Source organism: Thunnus albacares, chromosome 1, assembly GCF_914725855.1.
Source record: "Thunnus albacares chromosome 1, fThuAlb1.1, whole genome shotgun sequence".
Taxonomy (NCBI): Eukaryota; Metazoa; Chordata; class Actinopteri; order Scombriformes; family Scombridae; genus Thunnus; species Thunnus albacares.
The window spans coordinates 2,342,220-2,367,847 of NC_058106.1; the positions used below are offsets into that span (position 1 = coordinate 2,342,220).

General features: G+C 39.4%; 1 protein-coding gene across 2 annotated transcripts in view; it reads left to right on the forward strand.

Moving 5' to 3' along the window:
• Nucleotides 1-25,628, forward strand: part of LOC122980001 (cell migration inducing hyaluronidase 1) — a 220,264-nt gene that overhangs the window by 108,397 nt on the left and 86,239 nt on the right. For both annotated transcript variants that reach the window (XM_044347700.1, XM_044347778.1), the window contains exons 3-6: nucleotides 10,400-10,537; nucleotides 12,038-12,176; nucleotides 13,716-13,952; nucleotides 19,062-19,241. In XM_044347700.1, coding sequence (XP_044203635.1) covers nucleotides 10,400-10,537; nucleotides 12,038-12,176; nucleotides 13,716-13,952; nucleotides 19,062-19,241 — 694 coding nt within the window. The remainder of the gene's footprint in view (nucleotides 1-10,399; nucleotides 10,538-12,037; nucleotides 12,177-13,715; nucleotides 13,953-19,061; nucleotides 19,242-25,628) is intronic.

The window sequence follows — 25,628 nt, forward strand, 5'->3', positions numbered from 1 at the left end:
TCAATGAAACAAACGAAAAAGAAGACAGCTGTCATTACACGCAACCATTACGTGCGGCTCTTTATATGGTCTATATCATAATATATATCATCATATAGCGCTCATATCTAAACCGACTTTACGAGATGTGACACTACTAAGTGTCATGTGCAGGAAATGGCGTATGCATGGTTTTTGTGCGTACGTATCGTTTATGCATCTGGCCCCCCCGATGGACCGACAGACAGGTGCTGCCATTCATAGTCATTCTGCTCACGTGGCTATAAACACCATAGCTAAAGCTGCTGCCTGCACTGTGTTTGATTTGCTTTGCAATTATTCACATGAAAGTTTAATGATCCCTGTCATGGGGAAATTGAGCCATTAAAAAGCAAACAATGATAGAATACATCAAAGATAATTCAGAAAAGCAAATGAGGATGATGTATAGTTAATGTAAAGAGGATCCTCATATTCAGACTCATTAAGAAAATGTAAATGAAAATGTGTAAAAGGTCTGAATAAGACAACTGTTAAGCAGGTTCCAGTTCATTAACAAATGTGTTGTTAAGACAAATTTGTCTTGTTTCGACGGTGTATGCTATCAGTTCATTTCCTCTATATTTGACTCATCACGGTGTACTTGCAACACAGTTCATTAGAACACAAGTGCAGCAGTGTTCAGACCTCCAATTCCAGCTCTTTCAAGTGTGTTCAGCACTGGCTAAAAGTAGCACAACGTTCCTGTTCTTTCTTTGTCTTTTTTGAATGAAAGGACAATGCAATGATATGATATTCTTGGAATGCATGACCAAGAATGCATGACTTTGGGTCTCCGTTATACAGTTCATTAATTGAGTCATTGATTGGTTTTGATTTGTTGATTTTACCAAGTATGTATTGGTTTTCATGCACAACATACCTACAAAACCTGAGCAAATAGAAGTCAGGGGCTGTTGTAGTAGACTGCACACAGAGAGAGGAAAACCAGCATCTGTGTTTATCCGACTCGTAGGAAAAACACACTTAGGAATGTTTTAAATAACCAACAGACTGTGAAGAATAAGACACATTTATCAAGTGACTTACTCCTACTGACATTGAAGTGTAAGAGAAACATGATTTATCACATGTATGCACAGAAGGAATAGCCAATCAATGATTCAGTACATCATGACTGGTTGTGATGGTTCATTTCCTTTGTTTCTTCCCCCCCCTCATGGTCAGCTGTTAAATACTGTTTAGATGCTTGTTTTTTGCAGCTTTATGACCAATTAAATTTCCTCTTAATTTGTACTCCAGTTAAATTGATGATTTAGGTTTTTATGGATTCAACACCCAGATTGGCTCTTTGCAGTTGATCATGTAGATTTGTTGATATTTCATTTTGTTTACTGGAGCCATAGTTGTTGTTTTTTAATATTTCTTCTTGTCTTAATGCTGGTTATGTCTTTTCTCACTTTTGGCTCCACCATTATGAAATTTACTATACAAAGAATATGAAGCCACAATAGGCCCCGTGTTGTCAGTATCCCTTCAGATGTGAGCTCCAGTATTTTTGGAGTGGTCCACTGAGAACAGGGCAAGTACACTCAACACAAACACACCACAGTGATGGCTCTAAACAATAACATGACAGATCATTGCTGTGTTACACTCCATTATTATCCTCTCTTCACCTATAATTAGAGTTGTGAAGAAACCAGGTGCAGTGCTTTGAAGTCTATATTTCTCCTGCTTTATTTTCACAGTGTCATTCTCCCCGACTCACCTGTGTTAAAGGTTTTGAGATTGAGTTCAGGCACAGTTCACTGTGTTGTTAAATGAAGAAAAGAATTCAAAAAGTAAAGCAGCAGGTTCAGCAGTTTTACTCACAGCTGTCAAACACTGAAGTTACTGGCAGACACAGATCTCGGAGGACTAGGTTCAGACGCTAACTCAGAATGTGTGTGTGGTTGCTGCTGTGAACAGCTGCTGATGAGGAACTTTTTACTGTATACTGCATGTGAGCCTGTGGTTTTATAGTGTCAGCATTTCCATTTTATGTCTGTCTCCTTCATGTTCTTTAAGGAGGTGGAAATTGTAATAAATGGTATGAGTGAGTCAGTTCCACTTGTTTCCAAAGGCATATTCATTCAGCCTGGTATCACCAAGTGGCAAAGTTCTTTTAAAAAAAACAACAAAAAAAACTAACTGGACATTTTTATCATTACATTGGGACATTTTTACTGTCACGTCAGACATTTTTACTGCATTTTACTGATCATTTTAACCCAAACCATGATCTTTCCCTAACCCTAACCAAGTGGGCTTTTTGTCTAAATCTAACCAACAGCATTAAATAAGATCTGAAAAGCTTAAAAAATGAATAGACAGGAGATTCGAAATGTACTTAAAAATGGCATGCTGTTTATACGCCATCGCATGAGATCACATTGATTCATTTTCTTCAGCAATTTCAAGATGAACAAATTGCGAGTGTGTTGAAGTGAAAGCAGCAGTGTAGTGCTAGTCTTAATGTTTTTTTACACTTTGTTAAAGAGGACATTTCAATTGACATAAAAAGCTTTTTAAAAATAGATTTTGATGACCCAATAGATGAAATACACTCAAAAAGGTCAGAGGGGCTCAAATCGTACCAATTTTAAAAAAGCTATTTATGATACCTTTTTTTAAAATTGATCAATTTATTATTTGAATATAATGAAACACAGTAAAACTATAATTATTGGTGGCACACTACAGGGTCCATTGTTGAACTGATCTAGCATCTAGCAACAGGGAAACACTGTCTGTGGAAACACAAAGAGGGAATTTGATTCTAAAACTGTAAATGTGTCAGATATCCACTTGATATGACTAACTCAGACTGCTGAAGCCTCATATAAGCTTCACATCAACTTTTAAATGACTGTGTGGACACACTGTGGATTGTGTTCCCCATCACTTACATTGTAAGTGTATTTGAAAGGGATCTTTTAATAGCCAGTGCGAACAGGAGGAATGATTCACTGTTCATATGGACACCTGACTGCTGTTTTAAGACACACTTGAAAAATTGTGAACCTGTCCTTCAACACTCAGTATGCACAGCAGTCTGCACCTGGGATGCCATGCCAGTGTCACTAGACTTATCATGCTACGATGGATGGTTTGTTAATGTAACATAGACAGATAATGGAATAGTATCCCAGCCACTCTAGAGTCACAGCAGGACTGCAGACAAACACACCACAGACAAGCAGCCATCACTCACAGACAGCAGAAACCAGCTGATTGCACTTTGCCACCTATCAATCTGTGTTAGGCCTCTGGGAAATCTACTTGACAATTCAGGTCCCCAACCAGTCAGTGCCATTGATGAATGCATTAGGCAGCAGGGGGATGAGGAAGCCACCACACACACAGGAGAGCAATAGATTGAAACTTATTGGGCAAACTGGACAGTTACATAGTGTCTCAGTGCTATCCTGACAATAACAGACACAAACTAAATGGGTTTATCAGTCACTCTTACTCTTGAGTGAGCAATCCAATAACCTTGTTTGCTATTTTATCTCAATGCAAATAGTTGGAAAGCTGAGAAAGTTACAGATTAGACACTGAACGACAGAATCAAATGCAGAGCACTCATTGACAAACCTGCATCAATCTGTGATGTTCAGTGGGTTATTGTGTGTTGTAACTTACTTTTTGTTGTTTCCTCCTCTGCTGTATTTACTTCCACCTCATGATTTCCTACATTTTCCACACTGCCTGTAAACAGCCCCAAGCAAACTTGTGTTCATCTGTTGCTTTCAATGACAGGTGAGAGGTTGGCCTGTGTATGTATAAATGTGTGTACCTGGTTTGAATCTGGTGCCTGCATCTGTAATCACCCTCTTTTCTTTCTTCAGTGCCTGGTTACACCACAAAGTTGCAGAGCAAAATTGATTCTAGCAAAGCAGCACTAGAAGCTTGTTGACTATTTGTGCTCTTGGTTGCTAACTGGACAGCACATTAACACTGTTCATTTAAGGAAATGTATTTTTTCCATCCACTTTTGTCTCATAAATGACTGCATGCTGTGCCACATCTCTGTTGTGGAACAATTTATACTCCCAACAGAGCAAGTTTATTTCAAATTGGATAGTGTAACGCTGCTTACATGATGGCTTTTCCATTTGGACTCTCCAGTTCTCTTCATTCCCTAGAAGGTCAGTCCTGTCAAGAAAAAGTTCAAGTTGAACTATACTTGAAAGGTTACTTCGCCTCTGTGAGCAAATCCATTGATCTATCAAATCCTTTTGAGTGAATTCATTTCATCCTGAAGTTCTGTTGCTCTAAATGCTGGTGTGACAAGGACTTTGCACTCTCAACTCTCTACTAAAGGCTAAAATAGCAAGGAAATAATTAAAAGGAAGTCATAATTAGCTAACCAGGGCCGGCCTTGGACAAAAATTCAATCCGGTAATCTCACACCTACCCAGGCCACCTACCCAGGTGGATTCATTTGAATCCAAATGAATCTGGACCAAGACATAAATCTGCATGATTATTATTTATCTTCCACATATGTAAGCTACTTTTTAAATAAGTGCACACAATTAAGTTTCTGCAGAGCCAAATCTTCAAAGCACGTCACAAGTCATTTCATCTTCTAATCACAGCAGCGTAACGCAACCACAAAACACTAAACTGACTGAAACCAGCATATTAAGCTACAAGCCAAAAAATAGTTGAGTCAACAACACAGCAAGAGCACGCAGAAATAATGAAAACTTGATGTTATTTGACTTTGTATTATAACAGTATTTATAAAAAAAAGATAAAATATATTTTATGTCGCACTGTGCGTCTGACACCTACAGTCAGGGCGAAGCTACTAACCAGCTGTAGGGATGGGTATGGTTAGAATTGTTATCTTATCTAGATAACAATTCAATTTATCTTATCAACACTCAGGATTAGAATAGATTTCTATTTTAAATATAACAAAACATTGTTTTTTGAGCAGCAACAGTAATGTTTACAACAGCAAAGTCACTATATAAACTCAATAATATCTCACTGGAAACAAATCTAACATACCAGTAAAATAAATAATATTCCTGACATCCAAATACTGAGTGAAGTTTAGAAGAATGAAGAACACAGACATCAGTCAGTATCAGTCATTCCCCCTGTCCTCTGTCCTCCTCCCTCTGCTGCTGAAGTGATTCACTGTCTGCAGATACTGCTGGTAGAGGAAGGAGTGACCAGTTTGTCTCAGACAGCAGCTTAGTTAACAAGAATTTACCAAATTGCCAAAAGCTACATACAGACAGCTTTTGTTTTAGCTTGTTTGTAACAATTTGCTGTTAGCTTGACCAGCATGTTGTGGTTGTGTAAAACATACCGGCGGTGGGTGGGACACTGCGGGCAAAGCAGTTATATATTATAAAAATATTGCTTTTTGACATGTCTATGCTTGTTGAGCAGGTGGTTTTATAAATTACTTATTGGCTTTTTAGCCATGAGCGTAGTTGTCCTCAACTTGAGTAAAATGTTATCTTCACTTCACCTGGTTCACTGTCTCCACTGGCGTCTCTGCTGTCCACTCTGTGCTGCTCTGTGTGTGTGTGTGTGTGTGTGTGTGTGTGTGTGCGTGTGTGAGCCCTGCCCTCGGTCAAACACAGAGAGCAGAGGAGGGGACAGAGAAGCTAGTGCAACAATAAATGACAACAGAACGCGGTAGAAAACTCTCAGCATAGTTGTTTCTGTTCATTTCTGCTTAGGGCTTGTAAAAAACACTTAGGCTCTGTGTTTCAGTGTTATAATGGCGGGGAAAACCCTGCATCACTGTGTTTTGCGCACAGACTGGAACGTTTCCAGGCGATGATGTTGTTGATGCAGGAGGCTTTGTGTGTTGGACCAAACAGGTGTCAGGGATATTAACATCAGTCAAAAGCAATGAACGGGAGGAGGGGACTGCATGCCTACAAATTTGAATGAATGTAGCTATCTGGAGTTATTTTTGCTATGATTTACCTTAATGATTTTGTGTTTTGATACTGGCCTGACACCCCAGGCCAATCAGTAAATGAATCAGGCAGGCCAAAGGGAATTGTCCTGGTGCTGCCAATGTCCGGGCCTGTAGCTAACTAGTTTGTGAACACTGGCCATGTCTGTAATTACAAAACACTTTCCTAAATTAGACCATTTTGTAGTCACTGACTGCAGTTTTTTTTAAGCTGATCACAATATATTGTACTGTAATATATCTTAGCTGGGCTGGTGATGGCACTGTTAATCACTAGTAGTTATGCTTCCATTAAGATGGTGATCAAGTTTTAAGCTACGTCCGAAGTTTCAGGAAAATAAAATGTGAATCAGTACAGGTTTATACCTGAACCAAACCAAGCGGCACATGATGAAAGAGTATAAAACATTTTTGTAACAGTGGTTTGTAACGGACGGATGATAGGCGAGTATTTATGCAAATATATTCAAGAGGATGTGACAAGATTACATAGTTAATCTGCACTAGTAGCTCTGATACCTCAGGACATTTCATTAATTTCATAATTAAATAATAGTTATTAATTAATTATCAATTTCATAAACGTAATCTTAATGCTGCTCTCATTGTTGCTGGTGACTTCAATCAGGCTAACCTTAAGAAGGTTATGCCAGACTTCCATCAGCATATTGATTGCACCACAAGGGGAATTAATACTCTAATATTAATACTAGATCACTGCTACATGCCATTCAAAAATAGATACAGAGCAGAATCGCTATCTGCGTTCAGGAAGAGCGATCATGCATCCCTTTTGCTGAGGTCAAAGTATATAAACAAACTATGACACATGTCCCCAGTGACGTGAGAGGTCAGGAAACAGTCAGGCCAATAAGAGGCCGCCTTACAGTTTGCACTACATGACACCATCTGGAGCACGTTCCAGGACACCACCATCAATGTCACAGATGACATAAAAACAGATTCACTGAGTCTGTGGTGAATTTAATTTGTGAAACAACAGAGAAAACTGTACCCAAGACTGCAGTTAAATCATTTCACAACCAGAAATCATGGATTATCAGAACCCTCTGGGATGCCATAAACACACACACTGCAGCCCACAACTCAGGGCTGCAGTCTGGAAACATGGACAAGCAGCAGCCTACAATGTAAGAAGAGCAGTAAAGGAGGAAAAAAGGGACTATGGTAAGAAAGTAGAACTACAGTTCTAGGAGGGTAATCCCAGAAGCATGTGGCAAGGTCTAACAACTATGACAGATTACAAGCCCACCCCCCACCCCCTCCTTGTCAAATGCTGATGCATCTCTAGTAAAAAGCTGAGTAAAAAATGAACTTTTATGCTCGCTTTGAGGCCATTGGCAGCCAGCAAGCAAAAACAGCTGAAGCAGAGGTTAATGGATGAGTGGATACACTTTTCACACCTATCACCCTTTCTGAGCACTAGTGTAGTGCCCTTTCAAAATGTGCCTGTTTGGAACAAGCTGATTGCTTGGCCTCCAGTAATGCTGCTTCAATGCATAGAAAAAATGAATACTGTTGATGTGAGGTGTGAATGAGTATACACACCAACAACATGAGAGAAACTAACATTCTATTATACACAGATGCACTGTGTACTGTATTAGTAAATAGTAATAGTAATAGTAAAACTATTACTGGTACTGTAATAGTAAATCTTTTCTCATTTCAAGTATAATGAGGGCTGCATTTAAAAATAAACATATTTTTCGCTGTCTATTTTTAATTTTTTTTACAGTACACCATGTGAAAAAACTCAAACTGAGCTGATACTAAATAGTGACATGAAAACACTGCAGATCACTGATTGGTCATTTATCTCATTCTCAGGCTTTCTGTCTCAGAGAAAGCTTTCCACCACTCCCTCTCCTCTCTCTCTCACTCATCAGTGCTGTGCTTGAAACACAGCATTCGCACAAGGAAAAAACAAAACAGATTTGTTCTGTTGTTCTTTGTATTTACTGATGCATTAGTTGGATGTAATGAATGATTGAAAAGGAGAAATGCAGAGGAGGAAAATGAAACAGAAACTAAGAGTATCTGTCTCCACAGTAAATCACCTGTTGAGTGTTTGATGATTATTTATTTGTGCTTTAGAACATTGCCACAATGAAATAATCAGAAAATAAAGTTTATTTCTGTCATACACAAGCTTTCCCTCTCACAGAGAAAGCTTTCCACAGTGTCTCTCTTCACCAGCTTGTCTCTCTGTTGCTTGCTCACAGAACCTTGAAGCCCTGCCCAGTTTATTAATATTAAATGTATTCCCGTGGGTCCACAGCAACACACCCACCAAGTGTGGAGTAAATTGGATGAAGGGTTCTCAAGATATGCAAAGGACATACATACACACATACATACATCCTTCCTTCAGTAGAGAGATGACATCAGGAGGGCTTTCAAGAGTGTAAACACCAAGAAAGCAGCAGGACCAGTGGTATCAGTGGACAGGTCCTCAAACTATGTGCTGACCAACTAGCACCAGTGTTCACAATGATATTCAACCTGTCCCTGGCTCGGTCTGTCATACCCACGTGCCTCAAGAAATCCACCATCATTCCTGTGCCCAAGAAAACAAGACCAGCCTACCTGAATGACTACTGCCCAGTAGAACTCACCTCTGTAGTAATGAAGTGCTTTGAACAGCTGGTCATGGATTACATGTGCCCCTCACCATCTACTAGACCCACTACAGTTTGGGTACCATCCCAATTGATCAACAGAAGACACCATAGCACACATCCTCCACACTACCCTATCTCACCTGGACAAGAAAGGGAGCTATGTGAGTTTACTGTTCATTGACTACAGTTCAGCATTTAAAATGATAGTCCCCCCCCCGTACTCATGACAAAGCTCAAGGACCTGGAATTAAACACCTCATTGTGCATTTGGATCCTTGATGGGGCAGACCCCAGGTGGTGACAGTAGGCGGACACACCTCTTCTACCCTTATCCTTAACACTGGAGCACCCCAGGGCTGCGTTTTGAGCCCCCCTGCTGTACTCCCTGTACACACACAACTGTGTAGCCACTTTTGATTCCAACACCATCATCAAATTTACTGACGACAGCTGTGGTGGGCCTGATCACAATTAACAATGAAAAGGCTTACCTGAAGGAAGTAGAGGACCTGACCCACTGGTGTCAGGACAATAACCTACTGCTGAACTTTGGGAGGAAGCAGGGAGAGAACTACGCCCCCTTTAATATCAAAGGTTCCTCTCTGGAGAGGGTGGACAGCTTCAAGTACCTTGGTGTCCACATCACCAAGGGCCTGACCTGGGCACAGCATACTGACTCAGTGGTGAGAAAGGCAAGGCAGAGACTGTTTCATCTCAGACACTTGAGGAAATTCTGGGTATCCCCTCAAATACTGAGGAATTTCTACTCCTGCACCATCAAGAGTGTCCTGATGGGTAACATCACTGCCTGGTACAAAAACAGCACTGAACAGGACCACAAGGCCCTGCAAAGAGTAGTTACATACAATAACATATTATAGATGATGCTCTACCCTGCCTAAAGAGTATTTACACCAGGCACTGCAAGAATAAGGCTAGGAGAATTTAATTGATTCTGAGGGACTGATACAAAACCAGATTTTTACCCTGATGTCTATATACACAGTCATTTTCCCCCTCAAAACATGTCCAAGTGTTTTGTATTTCATATTTGTCCTATAAAAGCAATGTTCCAGCTGTAAAAGACTTCTTCACGGTGGCGATAAAGCCTGAGAAATGCTACAGTGGCCGAGGCAAATTGTAAAATATTTCATTTGCTCTAAAAGTGGCTGAATGTTTTCCATCAATTCTTTGTCTTCATACACCTTAGAGGAACTGCAGCGTTGCTACAAGGTTGCTTGTTGATACAGTGAAGGCTAGGGAGAGACAAGAGAAAAGGTGACTCACAGCCACATTTTTATTTCATTTCATTTTTTGTACTATCATGAGGAGAATCTTGTATTTATTTGATCCAATATCTCTGGTCTTCCTGCATTTGTCCATATTCATCTGCGTCATCTGCCCCGGTTTTTGAAGCTATGAATCACCGTGGATGTTTCCTTTACCTCAGCATAGCATACCTCAGTATGCTTCAAATGTGTTGTCTGAAGACATCTAAAGGTAGCAGTGTTTCTACCTGTTCTCTTTTAAAAGGCATTCATGGTGTAGCACTCCATTGTACAGATAAAAAGTGACAGAGGTAGCTGTATGAGGAATGAAAACCCATCTTCTTTAACAGCACACCTGGTCAATTGAGAGACAATCCCACAAGCATTTTGTTAGAAGTGTGCTGGGACAGGACTTCAACAACATGAGAGAGATGTATCAGCTCACAAATTAATGGATGATTTGTGCTGAGAAGTTAAATGTTTGTGTTTTTCCCTGTCTCTTGCAGAGTGTCCGGATAAGGAGCCAGGACTGCAGCCATGGATGCCAGGACACAGTGAAGACCACCGTGTTACTATTGGTTATGGCAGGAAGGTCCTCCTCACAACTTCAGCTACAGTCCACTCCATCGAGATTCTCAATGGAGGTAAGCCAGTCAAATCCATGTTGTGATCATCTTCTTTAACTGCCTGTTTTTATCTGCACTTTCACATTAAAAACTTGAGTGGAAACACCAAAAATTCAAAAAAAAGGTTTTTACACAAGGCTCAGGTGGAAAAGTTGGTATATTGATAAAAGCAAAATGCGTGTGCAATGGAGACAGACTTAGAGAATGAATTATGACTTCCATGAAGCATGTGACTTAAATGTCCACTGAAGCTTTGTCTCCACTGAAGAGACATAATCACATTAGTAACATCCAATCCCTTCATCCAGATGCTAGGCTGCCTTTATTGTCAGCCAGTTCACCGTATCTGTTTATATCTTCATGCCAATGCTGCTTGCTGCTTAATTTACACAAGATGTTTTAAATGAGTTTTAGGGTAATAATTAATGAATAAATTTAATGGATTATAATATATTAAGGTATATTTAATGCATTATCTGTTTGTTTTAAGGGATTTGTAGTTTGTTCAAAGCCCTTAAAATTGACTTAACTGCATTAAATCCATCCCTTCATTCATATTTAAAAGTGCCCCCTGAAACCTCTGAATTTGCACATTAATTGATGGTGATGTTGCTTTTACTCCATAAAACCCCTTAATCAACCCCAAATTTATTTATTTTTCTTAACTGACCCCAAAGCGAGGTCAATTTATGAAATCCTTGGATATTGAATAGGAATCCCTTAAAACATCATTAATTTGCATCTAAAAAAAAATCAGATCCCTAAAGTAACCCAAAATCCTAACCTAAATAACACCTTAAACTGATAATTAATGGATCTGGCAAATATATTAAATTAATGTGTAAATTCAAATCATGAAAGTAATTGAAGATATTGTTGTTTCATAGTGGGGTGGTGTTAGGATGTAATGTTCATATCCTCAAATAGTTTTCTGCAACATTTAACTGTAGAGCCATGAATAGTCTATTCTCTACTATATGGTCAATACCTTGACAGAAGTATCTCAGACTGAAAGATCTTTCGAAGTAAAAAGATTTGATTGCCTATTTTAGAATGTATTGTGCAAAACAAAAGCACAAACAGAGTAATATTATTTAAGAAAAAAGCCTTGTTGAAAGCAGGTCCTCAGCCGTTCAAAGAAAAGCAGCACATACAGCAGGTTATGTCTGATGTTCAACAGCTATTCACCACTTCACTATTGAATCATTGGATTGCAGACCTGGTAACAGGGGTGGTTGGCCAGCTACATCTGTTCTGTGTGTGTGTGTGTGTGTGTGTGTGTGTGTGTGTGTGTGTGTGTGTGTGTGTGTGTGTGTGTGTGTGTGTGTGTGTGTGTGTGAACAGCCTGAGCCCAGGGCCATAAATGGTAGGAAGACAGGAAGTGTCTGAGGGCACCGGGGCATAAAAAACCTGCCAGGAAGCTTCATCACTCTCTCTCTCTCTCTCTCTCTCTCTCTCTCTCTCTCTCTCTCTCTCTCTCTCTCTCTCTCTGTCTGTCTGTGTCTCTTGCCCATTTAGGAAAGCTGGTGATTGCTGACACCAACAGGCCCATAGTGCTTCGAACAAAACACATTCTGATTGGAAACAAAGGAGAACTGCACATCGGAAGCCCAGACTGTCCTTATAAAGGCAACCTCACCATTTCCCTATTTGGAAGGTACAGTTATGTGAAGTAACTCATGAGAACATGCTGATACTGTGTTCTGAAGGGCAGAAGTGTTCTCAGTAAGTGATGCTAATCAACATATTAACATAGGTTATAACCAGTCTCACTATTCAAATCCATTAACATTAACAAATGTCAAACATTAATCCATTAACAAATCATATCTGATATGTTGAAACAGCATTGGCCTGTTGTTAAAAACTTGATTCAATTTAGTTCCTGTTTAGTTCATTCTCTGATGTGATGAATCAAATGTAGTTTGATTGATTTGAAGTTAGTAAGTGTATGAATATAAACTAGATGTTTTCCAGTGTTTTATATTTTTCCTATTGTCCATAAATCCTATGAAAAGATCAAAGCCAGCATAGAATGACCTTATAAACCAGTATTGCCTTAGCCCTGATCCTGAACTCCCCAGATGGTGGGCAATCTTCTGGAATGAATAAGGATTTTTTGTTTCTTCGCATTTGCCTGACATAGTGTTGTTTTACCTAGCTTATCAATTGCTGGGAACACTGTCTACGGTTTGGTGAGTTTGTATTGAGTTTGTACAAGTTTTATGACCTTCTCAGTGACTGAAAATTTCAAGTTACAGGAAATGGTGTTTTTGAACTGGATCAGGGCTAGTATTGTGTGTGTGTGTCTCTAGTGTGATATATCTTATTTCTCTGTGCCATAGAGCTCCATTGTTGTCCAAAAACTATTTAACATCAGTGAGCTACACTGAGTGACATGTTCCTTCATTACCATGAACACACACACTAATTTATTTTCACTCAATCCCACACACATCATCCTGCTGCCAGAAACACTCACTAGAACACCAGAGACTTCTTCTAAAAACTACAGTGGCCAGCTGTTTTAGGAAATTATTGGAACTTTAAAAAAATTGAAATTATACATTATTTTTTAAAGATTTACATCCTCAGTAGGAGGAAGAGAAGAAAGTAAGGCAATTGGGAAATTTCTCTGTTCTGTAATTCTCTGTTTAGCGTCTTCAGGTTAGGCTAACCCATTGTTGCTAACTTCGGAGCTAACCCCCTTCCTCCTCCTTGGTCTTGGGAAGCTGCAGCATTTATTAAGTGACACAATGTAGTCTGTACATTTACTGCCAGACTGACAATTTACTACTTACCTTTTCCCCTGCTGCGCTCACATTCACAATCAGTTGTCTGCCGCTCGCTCTCTCGTTTAACCAATTACTCACACGAGACACAGACATGAACTCACATTTCAAAACAGCGCTGCTTAGAGGCTCCCAAGTGCTATTGATTTCTGAATGAATGGACATTTGGTGTTATTTTTGGCATTTAAAAAGATATTTTTGGCCTGGCGGGGGTTCTCGTTGGCCTGGCGGCCCACCAGGCCTATACTATTATAGGGGAAACACCACAAGCATCGTATTGTTTTTACCCAATCATCATTAAAGCGAAAAACTGAAGTATACTTTGTTCTCTCAAATGTAAGTCGTATTTAACTGAATGAATGTAACTAAGTAATTTTAAAAATAACTCTCATTACTGCTCTCAGATTGGATGACAGTGATCAGGAACACAGTTACTTTGGCCGGAAGTACATAGGTGTGGGGACCGGAGGTACACTTGAGATCCACGGAGGAAAGAAGCTGTCATGGACTTTCCTCAACAAGACCCTCCACCCTGGAGAGAGCAACCAAAACAACTACCTGTTCCAGAGAAGCTGGGGGAACCGAGGCATCATTATCCACGTCATTGACCCTAAGTCCGGAGAGGTCCTGCATGATGACAGGTGAAGGTGTCCTCGGAGCTGAGGCTGCGTCTCTGAGACTCCTAATTAGAGCAGAAATGATGTAGTGGCTGATGTCTCATAACCCCAAGATTGTTATGAAAGAGACAAATAATCCTCTAATGGCTCTGGCATTGTTTCATACTAGGATATTAAATTTAGAAATCGATGCCATCCTTAATATCCTTTCATGATTAATTATCCATCATGTTTTTATTCCAAATGGAAGTCAGATAAAATTGATAAACAGTTTTTGTTGTAAACAGATTAAGCTATTTTAGAGGAGGAGGCAGGGCAGTGAACTATATCTAATACAGTCTGATTTACTGTTGTTACACCATGTCTGACAACCATAAAAAATGTTTAATACACTGTCATTACCACACATTTAATATGCATGAGTCAAGTGCAGTGAGAGATTAGGGAACAATTCAACACTCATACATGGAAAGGAAGAAAATAATGCTTTGAAGTAGATTAGTGTTACACAAGTGGATGTCACTGGTTGTTCAATATATATATTTATAATATATATATGTGCTCTCTATGTTTTGCTTTTGTGCTTTTAGATGTTATTTTAGCTTCCACTTCTTATGGAGGTACACTCCCTGATTTTGTTAAAGAACCCATAGCGTCCCCTAATCCTAGACGTTCTAATTATCCAGTGAGCTGGGAGAATATTTTGAGATTTTGGGGTGCTATTGGCAACTAAAATTACAGAAGTCAGCTATTTTTCCTTTTTCTCAAAAGTGAGCAGATATACATAAATAATTCTCCTAATAATTTCACAGAAGATTAATGTTTGATTGATTACAGAGCATTTGGTTCTTCTTTAACCTTTTAACATCCACCGGGTTGCCAGTGACCCGCTTAAGCCAGTTGTAAGCGGTAGCATCATGCTGTAATGAGTAAAAGCAATTGGCACAATTTGGCCAATTTGAAATGATTGGAGAGGTTCGGGGACAGCAGTGACACCACAAACTAAAAACTCCCTAGCTCCCATAAGGTTAGGCCTAGAGGTCTGGATTATTATACAGGTTGACAAGATGTAGAAGGTATATGGTGTTCTGCATAGTTCTGGCATAAAGCATGTTTTAATTATTGTTATTTAAATATGAGTCATGATAGACGAGGACCAAAAACACTTATTTGAACTGATGTAGTTTTGTTTGTGTTTTAGCCACATGCTAAACAAGCACATTTAGAAACTAGACGATGTCACTTGTCAAATGAAGCCTAATACATGCATCATGGCCTTAAAGTTCTTCTGTTATGAGCTTTTCCATTTAGGTATGCCAAATAGGTGAAAATTCTATAAAAAGGGTGGATGTTAAGGGGTTAAAAAGGACCTGAAGTCTTAATTCAATTAAGGAGGAGTTTTCATCTACAGTAAAGTTGTTTAATAAAATGACAACATGTCTGAGTAACAATCACAAATTAGCTAACAACACCAAACCCCTGAAATTTAAATATAATATTAATTACATTAGTTGTAGTTATATTAGTCTTCCAGTGAAGACTTTACAATTCTGTGACATTTGAAATGTTAAACTATTAATACTAACTGCATCAGATTCTCTACCATTCATTCTATTCCAACTCTACTACTATTACTGCTGGGCTGCAGCTAGTCAGTAATATGTAATACAACTTGAAGTTGAGGGTTGCCAGATCATATAGTCAGAAATCCCCCATATGGCGCTTTTTCATTCATTATCATAATAACCCACTTTTTGCAGAAAACACACAAACCTGCAATTCTGCATAGATCCCACTGTTAACATCATGATTAAATAGCAAGATGGTTTGAGATCAGTAAAAATGTTGGTAGGGACAATTCAGGACCTTGACATACACCTATGCCAGAAAATACTAATTTGAACAATTGGCAATTGGCAAATTGGCATAGCTGGGGTAGTTTTTTTATTTGACTCTTATGTGCATCATGTCAAAATGTACCTCCACAATGGAAATGTTTTTATTTTGTTATTAATGGCAATCCTGTTAGTGAAAATGTCTTACACTCATCTGTTTGACCTTTGATTTGTTACATTAATTAAAGCTGTGATTTTTGGGGGATTTGTCCCCAATTAAGAGTGTGGGACTTGTCCCTAATTAAATGTGGGCGATTTAAGGTTAATTAAAGGTTTTATATGTAGAATTGTGAAGCAATTTACATGTATTCATCATTTTTTATTGCCAGTGAGTGAACAAGTAGTAATGTAACATAAAAAATGAGACCTTCACCAACTTTCTCAGTTGTCTGTAACAGCCTGTATGCTGATTTCTATGTTGAGGAGCCAGGCCTGACTAGGAGTGAAAGATGCTTTGCTGAAACATTGTGCAAAACACAACGTTAGAGATCTTTTATGTGTAAGTGTAAGTGAGGAAAAAGACATCACCTGCAATAGTATTGTGCCTCAAGCACGTTAGCGTGAGCACCAGGATGTTGACTGCAGCTCATTTAACGGCCACAGATGTCACTAATGAGAAGGAATTTCTGATTCCTACATACAGAACTATTAAGTGTGGTGCACCTCTTAGGTTACAAGAGGGTTGGGCGCACTATTAGATATTTTTTGACAAATAATATATTTTTAATAATTAATTTTTTTTTTAAATGAATCTTCACTTTTATGTCATTTATTATTTTTTTTGTTTTTACTGCACTGTACATACACTTTAAATGCACTACTTTTTCTTAAGCCCATTTTATACATTTGATTTTAGTCAGTAAAGTCAGTAAGTCAGTAAATGGACAGGTAGCTGGTATAACCTGCTGGGCATTACTGCCTGATGCACCTCCCCTAGTGCCCATGGGTGAGCTGCAGAGTCATCAGCCAGGAATCACCAATCCTCAACGTTTTGCTCCTTTAATCCTGGGACGTCTCCTGGTGATGGAGCAGTGACAGGGACATCTCCCTGCCATCCCCTGCAGTTGGCATCTGGGTTAGGTGTGCTTTCCCCAACACTTGTCCTTCCTCTTTAGCCACAGCCAAAAGCTGCCCTTCTCTGCCAGTTGTTTTGTTGCCTTCTCCATCTTTCCTGCTGTCACTCCTGCGTCCCTCAACAGGCATGTGGTTGACAGTCCCACAAAGCCTCAGCATCCAACCTCCACTGGGTAGATGGTGGTCCTCCAGCCAGCCTCCCTGCACTCAACAGCCTTCTTCAGTCTTCTTTCATTCATAGGTGGCCTCAACCCCCTCCTCCAATGGGACTGTGAGCTCAGTGAGGAGTACAGCTTTTGCCTTGGTGGACCACACTCTTATGATGGGATGAAGAGACATGTTGGTAATCTCACCGGGGAACTGGAACTGTCTGCTGAGATCAATTCTCATTATCCACTCCTGGTTGGAGGAAAAGAGCCTTGGTGTTTCTCTTGGCCTGGTGCTTCTCCTTCCTCCTCCTTCCCTGACAAAATGGATGTGGTGTTCCACTGGTGGTGAAAATCCCCTGCTTTCCTGTCTACACCCCTCCAGCGCCTCAGCCAGCTTTCTCTTCACCTGTGAAAGTGCGGTCTTGCAACCTGACAAGATTTAGTGGAGGCTTGCGGAACAGAGTAAGCAGAATTCCTCATTCCCAAACCACTGGTGGAGATTCCAAGGTTAGGAAAGGGAGTCATAGGTTGGCTTGATGAAGAAGCTGAGTCTTGCCTGTGGGATTTTCCACAAGTCTGAGCAACTGATTTTCTGGTCAACAATCCCATCCCCGATGCTCCTGAATTGGCCAATGTCTTTGGAGTTCGCATCCTGGATGGCTGTGGCTCAGGAAGTAGAGTGGGTCATCCACTAATTCAATTCCCGGCTCCTCCAGTCTGCATGTCGATGTGTCCTTGGGCAAGATACTTAACCCCAAACTGCTCGTGATGGCTGTGCCATCAGTGTGTGAATGTGTGTGAATGATTAGGTTGCCTCTGATGGGCAAGTTGGGACCTTGTATGGTAGCCCCTGTACCCATTCAGCATATGAATGTGTGTGAATGGGTGAATGTGATTCGTAGTGTAAAAAGGGCTTTGAGTGGTCAGAAGACTAGAAAGGCACTATACAATTACTATTCACCATTCTTTGGGGATGAAGACCACTACTGTTCTGTACAACTCAGATAGAATCCGTTATTTTTTCCAGGCGATTCTCATGAGGTACCATAGCAGTTCTAGCACCTTGGGGCACTTCTTATAGGGCTTGTAGGGTACTCCATGGGGGCTTGGTGCTGATGAGGACCTTGCCTTCTCCATGACATGCCTGACTTCACTAAGCTTGGGGGGGATGATGTTGAACTCAGATGTTGACGGGGTAGGCTGAGGCACATACCCTAGTGTTCTTAACGGGACGTCCCTTGTTGGATCGCTGTACTGCCTCTTGACGTGCTGTCCCAGCTGCTCCCTGGTGACTTCCAACTTCCCACTCTTTTTCTCCTCTAGCAGCTGTCTGGCATGCTCGAAAGGGTCTTTCAAAAAATTGGCTCTTTCTTTTTCTTTCCGTTTCCTGTGCTTTTCTTTTCCTCTTCGTGGTGCGTTCTTTGGGGTTCGCTCTCCACCAGTGGGCCTTCTTCCTCTACTACTTCCCTGCCTTTAGCAACATTGGGTCCGTCAGCACTGTAGGTTTTTACTTTCTTCTCTCAGTCCCTCTTATCTGACCTGGTGCTGCAGTGAAAAGTTGCTGTTGGCCTGTCACCACACCTTGCTCTCCCCTGGTGGGAAAGCAATGTTTTGGCAACGTTTACCAGCGACCCCCTGCGGCCGGCGTCTGGGTTTGGTTACATCTAATTGCCTTTGCCCATTTAAAAACTTGCCTTGCTCTCAGTTATCTCCTTTTCCAGGTTGCACAGTTTGTGAGTAGACCCACAGTTTGTGACCCACAGATCACTGATTTTGGCTGGTACTCTGTGATGAATTTCTTGAAATATGGGAATTAATTTTTACTTAAACAAAATATGCCCATCATATACTGTTTGTGGGAGGTTCTTAGAGTTGTTGATCAATACATAGGACTGTTCTACATGCAGAGTGGTTTTCAAAAGTCCTTCACTCAGTCAGTGTTTTACAATGAAAAGAAGACACAATAATGATTCTCTTTCTCTTGTTCCTCCTGTAACCTTACTTCATTCCCACAGGTTTGACACATATCGCAGTAAGGACGAGAGTCGTCGTCTTGCAAAGTATGTGGATAGTGTGGAAGAGGGACTCATAATGGCCATGGTGGTCAACGATGAGGGCTCAAACAACTTGGAGGACTCAGCCAAGACGAGCCTCTCCAGATTGGGCAGCCAGCACATCAGCACTCTGGGATTTCGGTGAGCTCCTGAAATATTATTTTTGAAATTAAATGACATCACTATAGCCTCTGGCAACTTGTGATAGAGAAATTGTCATTTCAAGTTTCTGAAACAAAGACAAAACTAATAAAAAAAATAATAGCATAATGACAATAACTGTTAGTCACACCCTGCTGGTCAGTACTATGAGCTCAACACTTCTGCTCAGTTCTCCCAATACAATCTCAGAGGTATTCAGTTCACACTCTGTCAAGAAAATGTGTTGTCTAAGCTTCCAGCACTATATTGTATGGAGCATTACAATAAGAAGTCTTCGGTGTAACAATTGTAAATGTGTGTGTATATATATGTGTATGTGTATATATATATATATATGTGTGTGTGTGTGTGTGTGTGTGTGTGTGTGTGTGTATGTATATATGTGTATGTATATATGTATATATATACAGATGGGTGACAAAGGAAAACCTGGTACAGGTCTGAATGCTTGACCCCTACAATGAGGGGATCTGGTGGCTATATATATATGTATGTATATATATATATGCTACATACCTACAGTTTATTTACTGGAGCAAAACCCACATGATATCAGTTTGTCCACTCTTACATTTTATACTTTATACAGAAATAATGTGTACACTTTTAGGCTAATGTTAATTCATATAAATAAAGACAGTGTGAATCATGATAAATTGTTGTAAATGTGTGGAACCTATATGACAATTGGATAATGGGAAGGAAAATGATCAACCATTAAATTAAATGTAAGTGATTTTGTAAAGGCAATTTTTGTATCTGTGGTTGACTCTGATGATCATAGACTGGAGATCATAATCCCCATAGGTGTAATTTCCCAAGAGAGAAATACCTGTATATCAGAAAGCAATATGTTCTTGAACTTTTGAATAAGGCCAGACCACATTCTTTTGCATATAAATGAAAAGTATAATCAGTAAGCACAGTAAAACACACCCATCCTTAATGAACTCAGGGGTTTTTCCTTTACACTCCTGATATAACTGGTGACTGTTTGTTAATGTTTCTTAAAGCTGTAGGCACAAGGCAGAGCAATTAGCTGCAAACACTGATATATTATAACCTTATGAAGTTGTTGGCTAAGTTGGCAAACACTTGCTGATTTACACACCCAGCAGACACAGGAAGGAAGGAACATTTGTGAACAGTTGTGTTTGTGTCCACCTGATAACTGTAAGTCCAGTATTCACTCTCTTTTTAGTGCTATTTTGGACTCCACCAACTCCTGAGAAAAATATCTGGCTCTTTCACTGGATGTGATGTGGTCAGAAGTGTACTATATTGCACCTGTAAGCACACCCAGCAGTAATGTCAGAGTGTACTGATGCACCAGACCTGCCAACAGTCCCGTTTTCCGGGGTTTCTTCTGTATTTTCACACCGTCTGCCGCTGTGTTCCTGTTTTGTTGTTTCTCCTGGGAAACTCCCGTAATTTGCATGGCCGTCAACCCTTATTATGAATATTCGTTATACACACAGATACATACGTTTTTTATGTTTGTCTCTGATGTTACCCAAGTTGCCAGATCCTCTATGAAACACAATCTACACACACAATCCACACAGGACATACAATTTCAACCCATCTGTCACCACAACCTGATTCAAGGGCCGTGTGCACACCTGCAGTGCACAGGCAGTCTTTCCTTGTCTTCTGTCCTCCTGCTGCTGATATAGTACTGCCTGCAGATACTTGAAGAAGGAACAGAAGTGGCATTACTAGCTGTGTTTCAATTAGATTCGCAAGGGAATTTTAAGTGAATTTTTGAAATGTTGCAAAAAGGAAAATGCGCATTAGGTGCGTTTCCATCAACTGGTTTGAAGCGAATAAACTTGGCTACGCATAGTTTTGTCAGAAGACGCGGTAGAGGCTTAAATAATCCGTCAGTAAACAGAGTAGAAGAAGTTGAGATTACCAACTGGGAACAAAACAAATAGTTCTATTGTTCTGACGAGAGAAAAATGGAGAGAGGTCATTGGCAATGCGTCATGCTATCTGGAAACACCGGAAGACACCAAGAGCAGAAACAGCTGATCAGTCATGTGAGTTAAATGTTTGCTATGTCATTATATATTCGATAAAGGTGTTACCATTACTCATTTTGCACATAAACTCTTTTTCAACATTTCCCAAATCCACCTCAAGCGAGTGTAAAAACTTTTTTGCGAAATTGAGTACGTTTTTTTTTTAATTTTGGGGTTTCTATTAAGCTTTTTTAATGCAATACTTCAAAATGCGCATAAAAATAGGTTACTGGAAACACAGCTATTGTCATGTCCAGTACTGAGTCCAACAGCACAATGTAATTGTCCTACTGTCCCAAGCAACAAATGCTTAAACCATAATGACAAAATGAGTTGTTTGTCAGTGCCCTCCAAAAACAATTCAGATTAGCCACTGATCTGCCACCTGATTAAGTTTAGGGTGAAAGTGTTGCAGAAAGTTCAGGGTCATCGTTAAAAAAAATCAGCATTGACTGTTGGAAGGAGACTGTGTCAAAGTCAAGGTATGATAGTGTCACACTACTTCCTACTTTGCACATGCACATCAGTAAAATGTAAGCAATGGTCATTTTAAGCATATGAACAAATGACCAATGCTGGTGCTTTTTTGGTAAAGATGTTATTATTAATTTGTTAGAAAAAAGCAAAGCAAAAGTCTTAGCCTGTGCATCCTGGCGGTCTATTGGTTAAGGCACACACCCCAAGATCCTAAGTTTGATTCCAGCGGGGACCTTTGTTACATGTCATTCTTCTCTCTCTCTCACCCTGTGTTTCCCTCTGTGTCTGCACTGTCAACTAGCCAATGGAAAAAAAAATTCCCCAAAACATATATATTTGTAAAAACTTCGTTTGGCCCTTTTTTTATGGAGACATAAAAAATAAAGCAAAGCCTTGTTACACACACAAACACACACACACACTTCTACTGCTTATGGAGTACTGTGGCAGATGTTGTGTGTGCTTTAGTGATGTTGTATCTCACTCTACGGACAGTGTTTTGGGGGGAAAGAAGCGCTAGTGTTACTATGTCAGGAATGCATGGGAAATGGAAACTGAATCATGCCATGATAACAAAACCCTTGGAGATGTCTCAGAGTTTCTGACATAAGGGTTTTCTGAGTCTCTAAGAATGTGTACACTTGTACACTGACACATTCCTCCAGCAAGACTCAACTGTGCTCTTTTGTTATTCAGAATTTTTTTTTTTTAAGAAATTTAATTTTAAGAGCTTACTTATACAGTTAACCACAAGCTTGTATGAATGTGTTTTGCACAAAACTAGTCATCTGCAGTATGAGAGGCCTTGTTGTGGGCTGAGAGAAGATGCCGGTGAATCTTGGCAGTGTGAGCCTTGTGGTTAGCCTCTGAGCCAGGCAGTGTTATGAAACTTAATGCAATGAGAGGGTTTCATACACGACATGAGGACAGAGCAGAAGTTAACATTCCCTTTCCCAATTTGCACGTTGCTCCGTGGCTGCGGAAGACAGAATAAATGGATGGGAGAAATGGTGAGGCGAGGATTCCTGCCTAATGACTCTTGTCGCCTTCTCTCCTGGCACTATTGCCAACCAGGCCAACAGTGGTGTCATCAGGAGAGAGGCTGTGCAATTTGCGGCGCACCCAGAGACATTTTAATAAGCTGGAATTCATGAGACAGTGTAGACGCCGCAATACATTCTCAGTTATGTAATTTGCATATGTTTACTGCAGCTGCCACAGTGGTGCCAGTGGCAGCGCAGAGAAATACAGTAACTGTACAGTAACTGCTTTTTAAAAGCTCAGTTAAAATGAATTTAAAGTCAGCTGAGGAACATACAAAGATACATTTTTAAATTCTGGGGTATGGAAACTCAGATCAATTTGGAAACCAACCAAACAGTGTCAGCATCACATATGCTGAATGTTTGATTCTCACTCTCCTTCATCTCTAATTATACATTTCTGTTTTATGATGTAGACCAAATTTTACTGACTCACTGTAAAGAATGATCATAATAAATCAGCAGCAAGAGTTACTGATCAATGTGAGTCACTCCTCCATTACCTCAATGACTGCTCTATGTACTGAGTGGGAGTACTTCACTTTCCCAGGCCCCCTAAACTACTCACCATGTGTTGGCACTTCAGTTCTCCCAAAACTGAGGTGAACATGTGTGCTGCATTGCAAATGCAGAGGGAACTTCACACTTTGAAAAGGTTGGTATTATATTTGTTGGATAGGTAAACAACCTATAACCTACCTAACATTAGCCATACAAGCTAGGTAGCTAAAAGTTGTTAATACATCAAAGCAAACATTAGCTTTACATTCACTAATATTTAACAAACATTCAACAGTAGGTTACTGTCATTGTACCTTGTCATGATATCTGTTTTGCAGCTTATACAGGAATGAAATAAGGTTACAAATAGAACTTTGAGATATGCTACTGTATACAGTAAAGCTGAAGTCAGTTAAATGTTGTATACTGATCAGTTGGACTTAGCTTGGTATTGGTACAGCTAGTTCATTGGCGTCAGTAACTAATGACAGTTATTTTCAATAAGAGCACAAAGCTGCAGCTCTGCATCTCTGCTCCTTCAAAACATCTTTTGTATCTAACATGTGAACAGAATACACAAAAAGTTTTATTGAGGTAGGCTTTATGTATGTGTATGTGTGTGTATGTGTCTATATAACGTAACTAGGTGCAACAAACACTTAAGTGTATAGGCTACTACTGATCTGTGAAGAACATCCAGCCTTGACTTTTTGCAGTTGTTATTCTGTTATTCTACAAGCAAACTTGTCCCATTTAAAAAGACTGGGCAACCTTTAAAAAAAACAAACAAGCAAAGAAAAACTACTGTATATTTAAGCAATATCTCATGACTGGCCGTGGTATATTGTGGTCACAATATACTACATGGCCAGGAGTGAGATACTGCTTTTATAAAATGGTTACCAAATATTACAATATGGAAATTATAGTCATAATCCAATAAAAACAGTTTTATTAAATAACAAGCAGATTACAAGAGTCATTTACAAGAAAGTAGTTCCTGGCTGCCTGCTATGCAACATTAGTAAACTGCCTAACTAATGTTCAAGCTAGCCAACGATCAAACCAGAGTTTGTTTATTCACATTAATTTGAATGTTTCCATTAATTGTACACTCATGGAAAAACTGTCCAATGTCACTGGGGTCATGTTGCAAAGTGTTTGCAATAATGTTAAGCCTACTAATTTTGTTAGATGTGTTTCTTGGCTACGTACTGACACTCCCCCACAGGCACACACAACAGAGAGCCTCATAGCAGAGCCACTAGCTCAGCTACAACACTGGAACCACACAGAAACTTTTACAAAGGAATGTGTCAGGGTGGGACATTCTTTTAAAGCTGAGTTTTTATTCATTTGCATGTTTTAATTTACTATTCAGTTTGGATTTTATCAGTATTTATATACATTTTACATTGGGTTTTATTAGTTTTGTTGTGTTTTGCATGGTTTAACTAGTTTTATATGGTTTTATGGAGTTATTATTGCTTGGTTTTATAATTATACATTAATGTCTTATAAACTATGACAGTAATTAATATTAGGGCTTGCAGCTAATGGTTATTTTCTTCATAGATGTATCTGTCAGTTATTTTTTGATAAATCACTTAATTGTTTAGCCTGTAAAGTGTTTAGCTTTTAAAGCTTATAAAATGCCCGTTGCAAGTTTCCAGAGCCTAAGGTGACATTGTCAAATATCTTGCTTAGTCTGTCCAACAGTCCAAACCCCAAAGATATTCATTTTACAATTATCCAGTACAGAGAAAAACAGAACATCCTCAAATTTGAGACTCTGTAAACAAAGACCTTTGTCATTTTTGAGTGATAAATGACTTAAACAATATAACAAATAAAAAAAGTTTATCAAAATTGTTGCCAATAACTTTCCTGTCGAGCAAGTAATTAGTTTATCATTTAATTGTTTTAGTTCTGATATGAAAAAAATGTGACTGTTTTTTTAAAATTGAATGGGAGTTATGCAATAGCAACAGTTGTGTGTACTGTTTAATCCTTAATAAGCTATAGTGTTAGAGAAAGTCAACAAATGTGTTATTTTTACTCAATAACCACTTTTTAACAGAGTTAAGAACATAATTAAGCTTAATTAACAGAATGAAGCTTTTTCTCAAGGACCCCTCCTTGATATAACACACAATGTTCAACTATTCGAAAGCCTATAAATATTTAATATAACTTAATTTAGACCATTAATTTAGGTTATCATGGCTTTACACCATTTGTCAGGTGCCATGAAATTTGATTTTTATCTATATTAAATGCACCATCAAGGTTAAATGCTTTGCTGTATTCCATTAGCTACA